Raw genomic sequence first — 13,428 nt, forward strand, 5'->3', positions numbered from 1 at the left:
GGGGGATGCTGAGAAAGACAGTGGAGGGCACACAGAGGAAGTCAGGAGGAGACCTCCACAAAGGCGAAGGGGGAGCTAGTGTGTACATGCACACACATAAAACCTTTATGAGAAAAACGCATGCAGAGACGTGAAAAACAGAGAGAGGCGAGAGAGAGAAAGGGAGAGAGAAGACAAAAATACAGATGGAGGGAGAGACCCGGTGACAGAAACCCTTCCAACCTTATGTTTAACCTATCTCAAGAGGAATCTGTGATCATTCTAAAGAACTGTGAGTTAGTAAGTATATTATTTTTTAAGGTGTTCTTATTTGAAAAATGAGAAAGTATGATAGAAGGCACAGGTCATTTCCCTTTGTTGTTGAAATGTCTTTAACATTGAGTCAGATGTTGTCTTCCGTGGCTCTGCTGCTTGGCAGATGTCCACGTGTGGTCACTCACTCAGTGACTGCTGTGGGAAGCAGTGCCCGGTGCCTGACGGGGGGCAGGTGAGAACCAGGATCAGGCGGATGCTCGGCTCATCAGGGTCCTTGCCAAAGGCCCAGCGTCTGAGCTGCTTCTGTCTTGTGTTTTCAGTGGAAACAATCGCACGGCTGCCCCAGTCACCCTGCCGATCGAAGAGGTCCTGCAGACCTTACAGGACTTGATTGCCTACTTTCAGCCCCCAGAGGAGGAGATGCGGCATGAAGACAAACAGAACATGGTCCGCTCACTCAAGAACAGGCAGAATCTTTTCAAGGAAGAAGTAAGTCATGAAAATTAAAAATTGAGATTCTCGCTGTGAGAGAATAAATATGTAAATTCCCAAGCTGTACTATCCCTATGATTGCAATTTAGCTTTGTCTCCATGCGTGCGCGTAGTTGTGAAGGAACAAGAGACAAAGGAGGTGAGAAGAGAAGGATTCACTGGAAGCCAACTTTCCCTGTCCACCACATGCACTTACACGCCAGTGTCCGTTGTGACAGGGCACCTCGGCGCACACAAACCAGACTGTCTTTGAATAGCGCCACGGTGCACGTGGATATCCCAGTCTATGTCCAATAAATCTCAGCTATTGAAGCATGGCATTGGCTGTGATGCCCAAATTTTAGAAGATGTCAGAATTACCTAGGCAACCTGTTTGATGAAATACAGTTGCCCAGGTTCTCCCATGTCAGAAACGACTGAGGACCTTAATTTGAAAGGTAACAAATACAGCCAGGTCTTCCTTAGAACCTGAGTGTCTGAGTCGCTAGGGATGAGACCTGGATGCAAGGAAAAACTAACTCGGGACTCAGGAGGCCCTGGCTCAAGTTCTGCCTCTGTCCTTGGCCTCATCCCTAGCTAGGTGTGCCCTTCGAAAAGTCACGTACCTTGAACTTGGATGTGATGAGTTGTCAGTAACAGGCTGTGGTCACACTCTTGCAGTGCCCCGTGGGGGACAGGGCTTGTCCCTTGGGCATTTCCAAAGTTAGTGGCATATAGACCCATCCCTGCTCAATCTCCTGTTCCAAGCAGACTGGCTCTGGGGACATGATGGCTGAGAGGCTACTGAAACTGTATCTTTTTAAGAACAACTAGGCACAGATGTTTTCACTGGGTGGTGGCATATTTTAATTTATAAGAAAAGCAGTTAAAATCCACTTTTGGTTTTATTGTCTCTAAGTCCTACCCTTTTGATGGGAGAGGGAGGAAGCAAGCATGGCTGTCTTGTGCATCTGAATGGAATTTCTTGAACTTACTTGAGATTTAACAGGAAAATAGGAACTGTATTGAGGGCTGTTTCTGGGTGAGTCAGAATCATTTCATGCCAGACCCAGAGCAAGCTTCTGTGAGACTCATTCACGCTCCGTCTTTCGATATGTCCTTAGATGGAGTTAAACACATGGGGGCAAACCTGTCATGAGTAGATTGCTAACTCAGCCGCACAAAGGATGCTATTTAATGTCTCTGGAGCATAAGAATGTATATTTTGGGGGCACCTGGGTGGCTCAGTTGTTAAGCGTCTGCCTTCGGCTCAGGGCGTGATCCCGGCGTTACAGGATCGAGCCCCACATCAGGCTCCTTTGCTGGGAGCCTGCTTCTCCCTCTCCCACTCCCCCTGCTTGTGTTTCCTCTCTTGCTGGCTGTCTCTCTGTCAAATAAATAATTAAAATCTTAAAAAAAAAAAAAGAATGTATATTTTGTTTTTAGGAAGAAAACAAAACCCAAACTGGCACCGTGAAGGTCTCTGTGCACATTAGCGTTATCAGCTATTAAAGGTGAATGACCTGAGAGGGAAAAGAACAAAAGGATCCTGCTTCTTAATTGGGAGCTTTCACTTTCTCCCCAACTCTCCTTCACAGGGAATGTTGGCCCTTGTGTTAAACTGCATCGACCGCTTGAATATCTACAACAGCGTAGCGCACTTCGCAGGGATCGCAAGGGAGGAGAGCGGCATGGCTTGGAAAGAGACCCTGAACCTCCTGTACAAACTGCTGGGTAAGCGCATGGCCTCTCCCTGGGACGATTTCCGGGGGGGGTGGCGGGGCGGGGGGGTGCTACAGCATGGCCAGTGGCCATCTGGCCTTACTTCTTGGAAGCTTTTTCTTTTTCTTTCTTTCTTTCTTTTTTTTTAAGGTTTTATTTATTCATCTGAGAACATGATCAGGGTGAGGGTCACAGGGAGAAGCAGACCTCCTCTGAGCAGGGAGCCCGATGCGGGGCTCAATCCTAGGACCCCGGGGTCAGGACCTGAGCCGAAGATAGATGCTTAACGACTGAGCCACTAGTCACCCATGGAAGCCTTTTCTAACCATTTGATTCTCACCCAGCCATTCATTCCTTTAGCCAGCAGCTTATTGTATTTTCCACACTTAGAGCAAGAAGTCAGCAGCATGGGGAAGCAGGTGGGGATCAGTTTTGCCAAAACTACCCATAAAACCCTTGACATTCACTTACTCTCTCTGAACCTCAGTCTCTCCTCTTTATTTTTTTTTAAAGATTTTATTTATTTATTTGACAGAGATAGAGACAGCCAGCGAGAGGGAACACAAGCAGGGGGAGTGGGAGAGGAAGAAGCAGGCTCCCAGCGGAGGAGCCTGATGTGGGGCTCGATCCCACAACGCCGGGATCACGCCCTGAGCCGAAGGCAGACGCTTAATTGCTGTGCCACCCAGGCGCCCCCAGTCTCTCCTCTTTAAAATGAGGGAACAAGACTTGAACGTGTTTGCAGTGCCCTCCACGTTTAGACTTGGACACCTGCACGTTAAGGATGGTTCCTCTTTTTAGTTCTCTGACCTCTCACTGGCCACTTGTAGGTCAGTCGTGATTCCTGTTTCTTTGGCCTGCTCATTATTTCATTTTGGTGGGGGGATTAAAGGCGGAGAGTGAGGAAGTGCAAGCGCCCAGCCTTTCTTCTCACAGCATGGGGTGGGGGTGATGTCCCGGGGCCTGTGGGTAACCAGCACCTCCACAAGGGCCCAAACCACCACGCTGTGGGAAGAAGGCAGCAGAAGACAGTGTTGGCCTGTGTGAGAAGGTGGCCACCGGTACTTGCCCAGATACGTGAGGGGTTTTGCTCTGAAGTGTATGTCCCATTGGAGGAAGTCCGTAGAAAGTTGAGTGGGACAGAGGGGAGCCAGAGACGTCAGGTTGGGCCCATTCTCGATGTCAAGGGTCAGGCTGAATGGACTACCCCCGTTCTGTGTGACCTTGTAAAATCCCTTCCAACTATAATACTTTGTAATGGTTTGGCTCAAACTCAGCAGTAATTTTTACAACAGTAGCAGTTAATAGTTACTGAGCGTTTTGTGCCAAGCAGTGGAAGGTCTCTTTTTGGTCTGTGGAACCACACTTCGAGGTATAGGTACTCTTACCCGTTTAGTCATGAATCAGAAGAAGCTGATGCTCAGAAATGTCGTAACTTCCCTAAGGTCATACATGTAGTAAATGCTGGAACTGCGGTGTGAGGCCAGCTGACCTCCTGCCCCCAGCTCCCTGTGCTTAACCCACTTTGTTGCAGCTGACCTGGAAATCGGACTAAATTCCGTCCTCAGCTAACTGTGGAGATACGAAGCAGCGGTCCTGAGGAAGACCCTTCCTTATCCAAATATCTTTCAAGCCTCTGTAAAACCCATCTTTGAAATCCAACATGAAGGAAGAGCAAGTGCTTGGGCCCAGTTTACATGGATTTGTTGCAGAGGCAGGTCTATGGAGGGAAGGTTGCTGGGTGTAGCTTGGTGAAAATATACTGAGCATATTCTCTCCCTCCCACAGCAATATCATCTACCAGTGGTTCTCAGACATGAGCAGGCATCAGAATTAACTGGAGGGCTGGTTAAAACACTGATGCTGGGTCCCATCCCCAGTTTCTGATTCAGTAGATCTGAGGAGGGGGGATAAGCCCAGAGAATTTGCATTTCTAACAAGTTCTCGGATGACACATTCCAGTCCTGGGACCACACTTTGGGAACCATTGCCATATGCTGATGTGTTTTAGATATTTTAGAGTTTCATGTTTCTTTATTATTTGCCTGTTAGTTTCACCAACCTTTTCAGCTGTTTTCACTGGGATGCCTCTCTTTAACAGTGAAAAATAGCAAATCCCTAGCTACGGTGAAGAAAACAGTGTGAATAACTGAGTTCTTAAGCCAGTAACCAAGTGGATATTTTCTCGCTATCGCTACCTGAAGTAATTTTATTAATTTGTGTGTTCATTGTCTCTTTCACCTGCTTCATAAAGGCAGGGAGTCTGCTGTTGTGTTCCCACTGCTCTGTCCCCAGCAAGTAGACGGGTGTTCAGTACATAGATTATCTGGAATATCTGAGTGAATGGTAGATTTTTACTCTTCCAAATATAGGAACAATTGTATCAAAGGGCTTGGAAGGGGACATTGTTACACTCAGTTCCTTTTAGTTGCTAAGCAGATGAAGTGTTTGACAGCTTCCCAAGTTCTTAGGCTCATCCTCATGCCCTTTAACCTACATGCTCAAATGTGTCCTTCTTTGCAGCTGCTCTCATTCGTGGAAACAGGAACAACTGCGCTCAATTCTCTAATAACCTTGATTGGCTAATCAGCAAATTGGACCGACTAGAATCTTCCTCAGGTAAGGATCGACAGGAAACAACTACAGAAGGTAGGGGGTTTTTTTTCTTTCTGTAAAAGAAAAGAAAAAGTAAAAAAAAATGAATCTTTGAATAATTCTTTCTTCCACTGAGTTGTAAACAATCCTCAAATAATTACTCCCAACAAAAAGTCCTAAATCTTGCTGGCACCACTATGGCTTTATTTAACAACTCTAACCCAGACTTCAATGATTTCCTTTTCTGTTTCATTTTTCACTCTGTGTGTTCATCTCCATCCTCTGGATCTTTTAATCCCACCCCAGCCCCCCACCCCCAGCCCTGACACCCAGGTTCCTGGTCCCCTCCCTTGCTGCCTGCACTCTTTTTCTCTGGGTGTCTAAATCCTCTCTGGACATGCTTCGCCTGACTGGGATAGAAGCAGACAGAAGGATGACCATGGGAGAGGAGGAAATGATGGTTTCTCACCACCCCCCCATCACCCCTGACATCGTATCTATAACCCATCTTGATGACTCACAGAGAATTTGAGCCTAGAGAGGTTATCACGGGTAAGGGGTACAGTGAGGCTCAGCAGTTGTCTTCCTCAGAGATGAGTGAACATGACAGGTGTGGGCCCCTCTGTGGGACGCTGAAGGATTCGATGCTTTGTTCATTGTCTAGAGATGGCTGGAGCTTGAACAGACCAAAGGAAGGCTCTCGTAGGGACTCTCCACCTACACGTATCTTTTCCCAAGCCACTGTTAATTCTTCAGTGCCGCCTCCATGGACCAGATTACATTTCATAGTAATTTATAAAAGCCTCGAGAAACACAGAACCAAGGGGAATTTTCTCAGGAAAACTAATAAAGATATTGGCCAACTACTTCCCCTGTATTTCCATCATGGTGTGCTACCCTTGTAGGTGCCAGGCTGCGGGGACACCAGCTAGCTTTTCTTCAGCCTTCACCTAATACATAAAACCATGCAGTGTGCCAGGAAAAGGGGCAAAGACAAGTAGTCTTTAATTAGTCTTTAATTAGTGAGTTTATAGTTTGCTTGGTATACCAGTACATCTGAAATGAAAATAATTTCTGGGGTGGTTTCTAGAAAAATTCTCATTCAAGGAGCACTCCAGATATTTTCTAAATTACTTAAAGGACCTTTAGAATTTGTAGTAAACAAGGCATTTGCTTTTTTATATATTTTAAACTAGGTATTGCTTGGCTTGACCAAATAAAGAATTCCATTTTACAGCCACTTCTCTATATTTTTTTCTTTTTTTAATTGAAGTACACCTGACATGCAGTGTTATGGTAGTTTCAGGTGTACGACATAGTGAGTCAACAATCCCATACAATACTCCGTGCTCATCAAGATACGTGTGCCCTCTTCATCCCCCTCTCAACCATCCCCCATCCACCTCCCCTCTGGTAACCAGCAGTTCTTTATATTTGAGTCTCTTTTTTTCTTTATTTCTTAAATTCCACATAGGAGAGAAATCATCTGGTATTTGTCTTTCTCTAACTGGTTTCACTTGCTGCTTCACTGTATTTTGACATAGAAGGGTCCGTGTTTTTGTCCAGGAAGGAGGGAGGTGCGGCCAGTGCTAAATAGAACTCCCCTCTAAATTACAGCCGAGGTAGGCCGCCGCGGCTCCTGAAGTCTACCAGACATGGCCGCAGTCTTTCTTCTGGCTGGAAATATTAAACAGAGTCAAGGAACCGATAAAATTCTGTCCCCTTGGGACAGTCTTTTCATTCCTAATTTAGGTTTCTAGATGATGGTCAGTTCCGCAGCTTAGTTCATGTCCAGGTGATTTTTGTGACTTCATGCAGGTATCTTGGAAGTTTTGCACTGTATCTTGATTGAAAGCCCAGAAGCCTTAAATCTGATAGCCGAGGGCCACATCAAGTCCATCATCTCCCTGTTGGATAAGCATGGGCGGAATCACAAGGTAGGTATCAAGAAGGAAGAACTCAAATGGTGGTGGGCTTGACCTGGCTTTTTCCTCCCACTGCTTCATGACTGGTGTGTGTTACTGAGAGCAGGTGGGCTAATCTCTTTCTCTTGGCTTTGATCTGAGGGGGAAAAAATTGGGGGAAATGGAGGCTCTGAAAGACCCTTCCTTGCTTAGGAACACACTCCAAGCCAGACTGTCATACTGGGTCTTTCATGTTCTCTCTGTTTCCACTGGCTTCCAGAGCCCGGCTCATTGTCTTCAGCCCTGACCACCCAGCCGATGGAGGGAGACACTGAGCTAGGAGGGTCTGGCCAAGGCCAACTGCAGGACTGGCTCCCAGCCTCAGGTCCAGGAACTCAGTAGTGGAATAGCTAACACCAAGCTGTATAAAGAAGATACACAAAAATCAGATAAAACTAGTCTAGAAAGTCTTGGCAACTGGCTTGTTAGTAAAGGAAATCAGATTTTCCCTGAGTCAAACCAAGTGAAGTAAATGAATCTGCATGGTGAGCAAGCAAGAGGACTGAAGCTGCCAGTCCTTCCCTTTGATACAAAACAGTATGTGACTTGGGGCCTCAGTGATCGCCTCTGCCCCATGGAGATAATGCCACTTCATTTACTACGGTGGAAAGCTCCATCAGTGATTTGAGATGTCTTTAAGTTCTGCCTCTCTATTTGTATGGAATTATATGTCTAAGGCAGAACAGTCTGCAAGGAAAGTCTATTAAAATGTGTTTCTTCCTGACCTTTCAATATCTGCTCTGTAGATGGGGGGTTACTGCCCTAATTATTGAGCAGGAGGGTCCTCAGGCTGCGGGGGTGTATTTCAAGAGCCGAGGACATGAGGGACAGCAGCTGGGCTCCAGCAGAGTGGAGAAAACTCAGTTTGGTCACTGGCCCTCCTCATTTGGGGGCACTGCTCATTTGAGACTCATCTCAGGGGGTCCAGGAGAACAAGCCTCTGTGGCATCGCTTAGGTGTGTCTCCCTTAGGAAGCAAGAAGGCCATGGTCCTTGGTATTGGTGAAATTGCTTGGCAAAGAAGAGAAAGAAATATGTGGGGCCTGTAATTGCTTTCCCAAATGTGGTAAATCCAAAGCAGGCATGGGGCTCCAGTGTCAGACCAGCGTCTGTCGGCCCCAACATGTTCCTTCCTGTCTGCAAAGCATAATAAGAGTAATTGATTAGCACCCAAGTAACACATGGGCCGAGCCAGGGGCTACGTGCAGATGTGAGGAGGAGCCGTCTGAAGAGAAAAAAGCTGCTCTCTCGTTTCATTGCTCCTGGGTCGTCTTTGTGATCATAGCACATAACGCACTTAATGAATAACCAGCTTTGTAATGGCTCCTGTGAGCCAGAAGCCACAAAGCATGTAATGGATGTCACTTGGTGGCACGTGGATGACTATTCTGCCCATTCCAAAGTGGAGAAATCGGAGGCCGAGGAAGCTGAAGGACTTTGCTACAAATCAATACCCGCTCTGATATGTGACCCGAGGGGACTGGCAGAGCAGTCTTTCATCTTCTAGAGCCAAGGCACTGTGTGAGAAATGCCGGCCATGTTGTGAAAGTTCAGGCAGTCTATTCTTCGTACATAAAATCCTCCTCAAGGATCTATCCCTTTTTTGTCTTTTGGTGGATTTCTGGATGAAGGTTGGCTTGCCGTGAATTCAGTCCTTCCCTTAGAAATGATCCGAGTGGATAACATTCATCTTCAAAGAGAAGTCTGTCTCAAATCATCACCAGGGCTATTTGTGGTAGCTTTGTAAACAACGTGAAGGGCAGACTTCCATTGTGACGTTTTCTCTTTGCTTAGAAAATGCCAAGGTGTCGTGTGTTGCTCTCCAGGAGGCTCCTTTTTCTCAAGTCCTGGGTTTTCACAAGTCTCTGATCTACTCTCTTAGTTTTCCATGAAGACAGTGACTGAAAATAGAATTTTCGAACCACCAGGCACCTCCCAGCTCTTCCAATAGCAGCAACAGTAATGATGACGGTGATGATAGCTAACATTTATTCTGCATTTGACAAATGCCAGGTGCTGTCCTCCATGTTCACAGGCATTTTCCTTTGTGCTCAGGATGACCCCGGGAAGTAGCATTCTTATTTCCACTTGACCGAGACCAGAGCAAGGCTGGCATGTGGGCCCTGAAATGCGAAGCCACCTGATTCTTGAGGGACTAGGACCAGACTTTGGGCCTCCCACTCACAGTTTCGAATGCTTCCCGCTGTTTCTCGGACTGCGGTCCGCGGGCGTGTTCTTCAGGGTCCACATTCTGCGAGAATATTTTTAATTTTGTGTTCTTATTTTTATAGTTCTCTAAATACAAAACCTTGCAGTGAAGAATTCATAATTAGAAGTCCTCTTTAGTCAAGTTAGCGTTTCTGAGACTGGAGTTTGAACGCCCTTCTGGGTCCAACCAGAGTCTTCAGGGTTGTGACATTTTCTTTAAAAAAAGAAAAAAGAAAAGGTTTGTACATCTCATGGGTTGATGAACCCCTTTCTGTACCATTCCAGCTCCAGTGACAGGTTGAGAACGGAGAGTGTATGCAAAGTGGCATTTACTATGCCTCCTCTCCTCCAAGATTTTTCACTTGTTAGCTCTGTTCCTGCCGCTCATCTAAAGCGTGATCAAATTGAGGTCAGGAAGTTTGAAGGAAAGAACCCAATCTTCGGAGTGAAAAGGACAGGAAAGCGTGTGCGGGTAACATGCCTTTCTCTCCGTGTCCTCTGCCCTGCGACCTCTTAGTGACGAGGCGCTTGCTGATCCCTCCCATCGCCTCACTTCTTAGTGTTCCAGGACCCATTATAATTCCATCTGCCCTTCAATACTTTATGCAAATGCCACTCCCCCCCCCCTCCGAAGCTTCAGCTGCACGTGGTCTCCTCATTTCAAATCTGATGCAGCTAGCACTCCGTTACTTGGTGGCTCCACTCTGCCTTTCAGACTGTCATTATGTTTACACACAGATGTCTGTCACGGACTCTAAGTTCTTTCGAGGCAGCCACCAACTTTGCATTCCCCCCAGTGCCAAGTCATACGTTATACATGGCAGGCATTTAATCCATGTTTGTTGAAGGTGTAATAAATGAATAAAAGGAATGAATGAGTAGAGCCAGAATCCATTCCCATCTTACTATGTTAGTAGCACTGATTTTATTGTTTGGTAAAAAGAGCAATTATCGAACACTGTAAGTCACCTTCTAATTTTCCCATGGACTAAGCATCTTAAAAATGAAATATGCCCTTTTTACTTGCCCCCAAACCTATCTTACTCCAGCTCTCCTCAGTGTTGTCACAGATAAATGCTTTCATTTTTAAATTTTTCTAAGGATTTGGAGCCACTCGTGAGAAAAATATATGGTAATATAGTATCATCATGGATCACAAGAAAGTATAAATTAGAATTGAAGGTTTGGCCTGGGTTGGGGGGAAGATAGAACACAGGGAAGCGAACCATCAACTCCCACGCAGTTGCTGAATCATCTCTGAGCTCCCAGGCAGCCAAGGCAATATAGAAGCATTTCCAGCCACCCAGTTTACATCCACAGCAAGAAAAAAATCTGTTCCTCAGGGGCTTCAAAATCCTCATTTTCAAATATAGGACTTGATTAAAAAAAAAAATCACAGAATAATTACAATTGGCATTTTCATAGTATTTACATAGAATAAATACATTTTAGCATGGAGCTATTTTTATAGACGAAAGCTGAAGGACAGACTGCAGCAGCCAAATGACGTTTCCATGGATATATAATGGTTATTTATTTTTAAAGGAGAATTCCTACATAAGCCCATGTTAACTGCAAGGGAGGCTGGGAAGTGTAGCCCCTGTGGGCTCAGGAGTAGAAAGAAATGGAGCTCGGTGAGTGCAGAGAAGCACCTGCCACAGCTGGCCACACGTCCCAGAGGTCACCAAGGTGCCACCCTCCATCTGAAGTACACATGACCTCTCGGCTCAATGCTTGTGCATCCCCTGTGGTGGACTCACCTTGTCTACACTCCCTTCACCTTTAAAAGAACCCATTTAAGCTTTTTAAGAAAAGGAAGTTTGGCGGGGCGCCTGGGTGGCACAGCGGTTAAGCGTCTGCCTTCGGCTCAGGGCGTGATCCCAGTATTATGGGATCGAGCCCCACATCAGGCTCCTCTGCTGTGAGCCTGCTTCTTCCTCTCCCACTCCCCCTGCTTGTGTTCCCTCTCTCGCTGGCAGTCTCTGTCTCTGTCAAATAAATAAATAAAATCTTTAAAAAAAAAAAAGGAAGTTTGGCCCCATTTCCCCATTTCACCACCAAGAAATGCCTTTTAAAACAAAGCCTAGGGACACCTGGGTGGCTCAGTTGGTTAAGCGTCTGCCTTTGGCTCAGATCATGATCCCAGGGTCCTGGGATCCAGCCCTTCATCGGGCTCCCTGCTCGGCGGGGAGCCTGCTTCTCCCTCTCCCTCTGCAGCTCCCCCTGCTTGTGCTCTGTCAAATAAAATCTTTTTAAAAAAATTAAATTTAAAACTAAAATAAAACAAAGCCTGAGCGGTGTCAGCCCCATTGCTTCTCGGCGTCATGTATTCGTAGGTGAGACACTGTTGCTTTACCGCTTCTCACAGAGCCTTTTTCTCCTTGCTGTTCCTGTTGTATGTGGGTTAAGCTTGCTCTCCCTCTGGCTATGACAGCAAGGCTCTCGAAGCCTTCACTTTGAGGCAGGACAGATGAAAATGTGTGATAGGCTGGATGATAAGTATTTAATTTCCTGGCCGTCTATGGCTCTTTTCTTAGAATGAGAAATTATCCTCTGGATTTCCAGTTCCACGGTCGATATGTTTCACAGAGCGGCAATGGTGAGAGTTCTCCGTTAAACCGCCTTTGGGATTCTTCTCTGCTTGTCCCATAAATGTGCTTTGTATTTATCTGGAACGAAATTGACATTCAGGGAGTCAGGTAGAAAATTGGTTTGTGAGAATTATGGACACTAACGCCAACAACCTGAAGCCATCCAACCCCACTAAGTACTGCGTCTCGGTGGCCACTTTGAAAGACTGAGATGCGGCTGCCACGTTTGTGCCTGTGATTTATCTACCGCTGTTTGCACATTCCTCCCGGTAGGGGAGAGAGGAGGAGCGCTGCCGGCCCAGCACAGTTTGCTCTGTCAATATAGGAGCACAAAATCGGAATGCCAGAGGATGCAGCCCAAGGAGACGGTGCGGGTAGGAGGCCGGGGACTGTTTCCACTTCCCGCATAGCTGGAAAACAAAGGGGAGCAGAAGTGGCTTGGTGGCCGGTCTCATAGTTTCAGGGCCACTTGGGCTCTTGAAGTTCTTTTTTTTCTTTTCTTTTTTTCAGATTTTACTTATTTATTAGACAGCAAGAGAGGGAACATAAGCAGGAGGAGTGGGAGAGGGAGAAGCAGGCCCCCCACTGAGCAGGGAGTCTGCTGCGGGGCTCAGTCCCAGGACCCCAGGATCATGACCTGAGCCGAAGGCGGACACTCAACCACTGAGCCACCCAGGCGCCCCAGGGCTCCTGAAGTTCTGTTCTCACTCTAGGGGTAGAAGGAGAGCGGGTAGAAGGTTATTGAATACCAGTTTGCGGGAATAGAAGGGTATCTTAATGAATTTTGATGATATCACAGCCAGACACCCAAGAACTGGAATCTATCCTGTCCTCTCCACTGACCCACATGAGGTTCCCAAGCCTGCTACGTGACCTTGGCCAAATGGGAATCTGAGTGCTATTAAATAACAAACATTCAGCCAAGGAAATCTGAAAGATCTAACTGGCTTTATTAATTGATTCATGAATTGGGCAGCATCCCTTCTAGCCATAGAGGGGAGCTCCAAAGAGCTACAGAAAAGGAAAGTTTCTAAAGATAGAGGACAGGGGAAGGAAATTATTAGCAAAGAATCCATTGTTTTATGCGAGGTCACCCTCTTAAGGGGGAACAGATGGGGTCTATCAGGAAATTTCCTAGTGCTGACCAGGAAATTTTCATGTTGACTGGTTAAAGGTTACATTCCCAGGGGGTTGAAACTGTTGTTAGGTTAGGTATTAAGTCTTGCCTACTGACTTGGGATCTTAACTTAAGCTATGTCATTTGGGTCTGTAGTTTTCTTTTCAACAGTGCTTTTCATAAAGAGCTGTCTGAGTGCCTACTGACGTTAGCATGTAGGGCTGCCAAGGCTGGGTGGGAGTGCCAACTTAGGCTCGAAGCCAGTGAAGGACCTTCTAGTGCTTGCCTTACTCATGCAGGTCTCCACGAGGGTGTCATGCCTGGATTTCACGCTCTCGTTGCCTCATCTCAGCCTAGTCCTGCCATGGCTGGGATATTAACCTGGACATTCTGTCTTCAGAGCTCAGACTCCCACCTGTTTGAGCAGAACTGATCACAGGGAACATGCATAGTTTGGTGGCAAGGGGCTGAGATGAGGGCAGAGGGGCTGGAAGGAATCTGGCTTC

The 13,428-nt window shown here is 46.5% G+C and overlaps 1 protein-coding gene across 1 annotated transcript in view; it reads left to right on the top strand.

Annotated features, from left to right (window-relative positions):
- RYR3 (ryanodine receptor 3) overlaps window positions 1-13,428 on the top strand; it is a 541,796-nt gene that overhangs the window by 286,986 nt on the left and 241,382 nt on the right. Inside the window, exons 13-16 of the mRNA XM_034661206.1 lie at window positions 576-744; window positions 2,325-2,460; window positions 4,972-5,067; window positions 6,862-6,980. Of these exons, the coding sequence (XP_034517097.1) occupies window positions 576-744; window positions 2,325-2,460; window positions 4,972-5,067; window positions 6,862-6,980 (520 nt within the window). The remainder of the gene's footprint in view (window positions 1-575; window positions 745-2,324; window positions 2,461-4,971; window positions 5,068-6,861; window positions 6,981-13,428) is intronic.

Source organism: Ailuropoda melanoleuca, chromosome 5 (assembly GCF_002007445.2).
Source record: "Ailuropoda melanoleuca isolate Jingjing chromosome 5, ASM200744v2, whole genome shotgun sequence".
NCBI classification, from domain to species: Eukaryota; Metazoa; Chordata; class Mammalia; order Carnivora; family Ursidae; genus Ailuropoda; species Ailuropoda melanoleuca.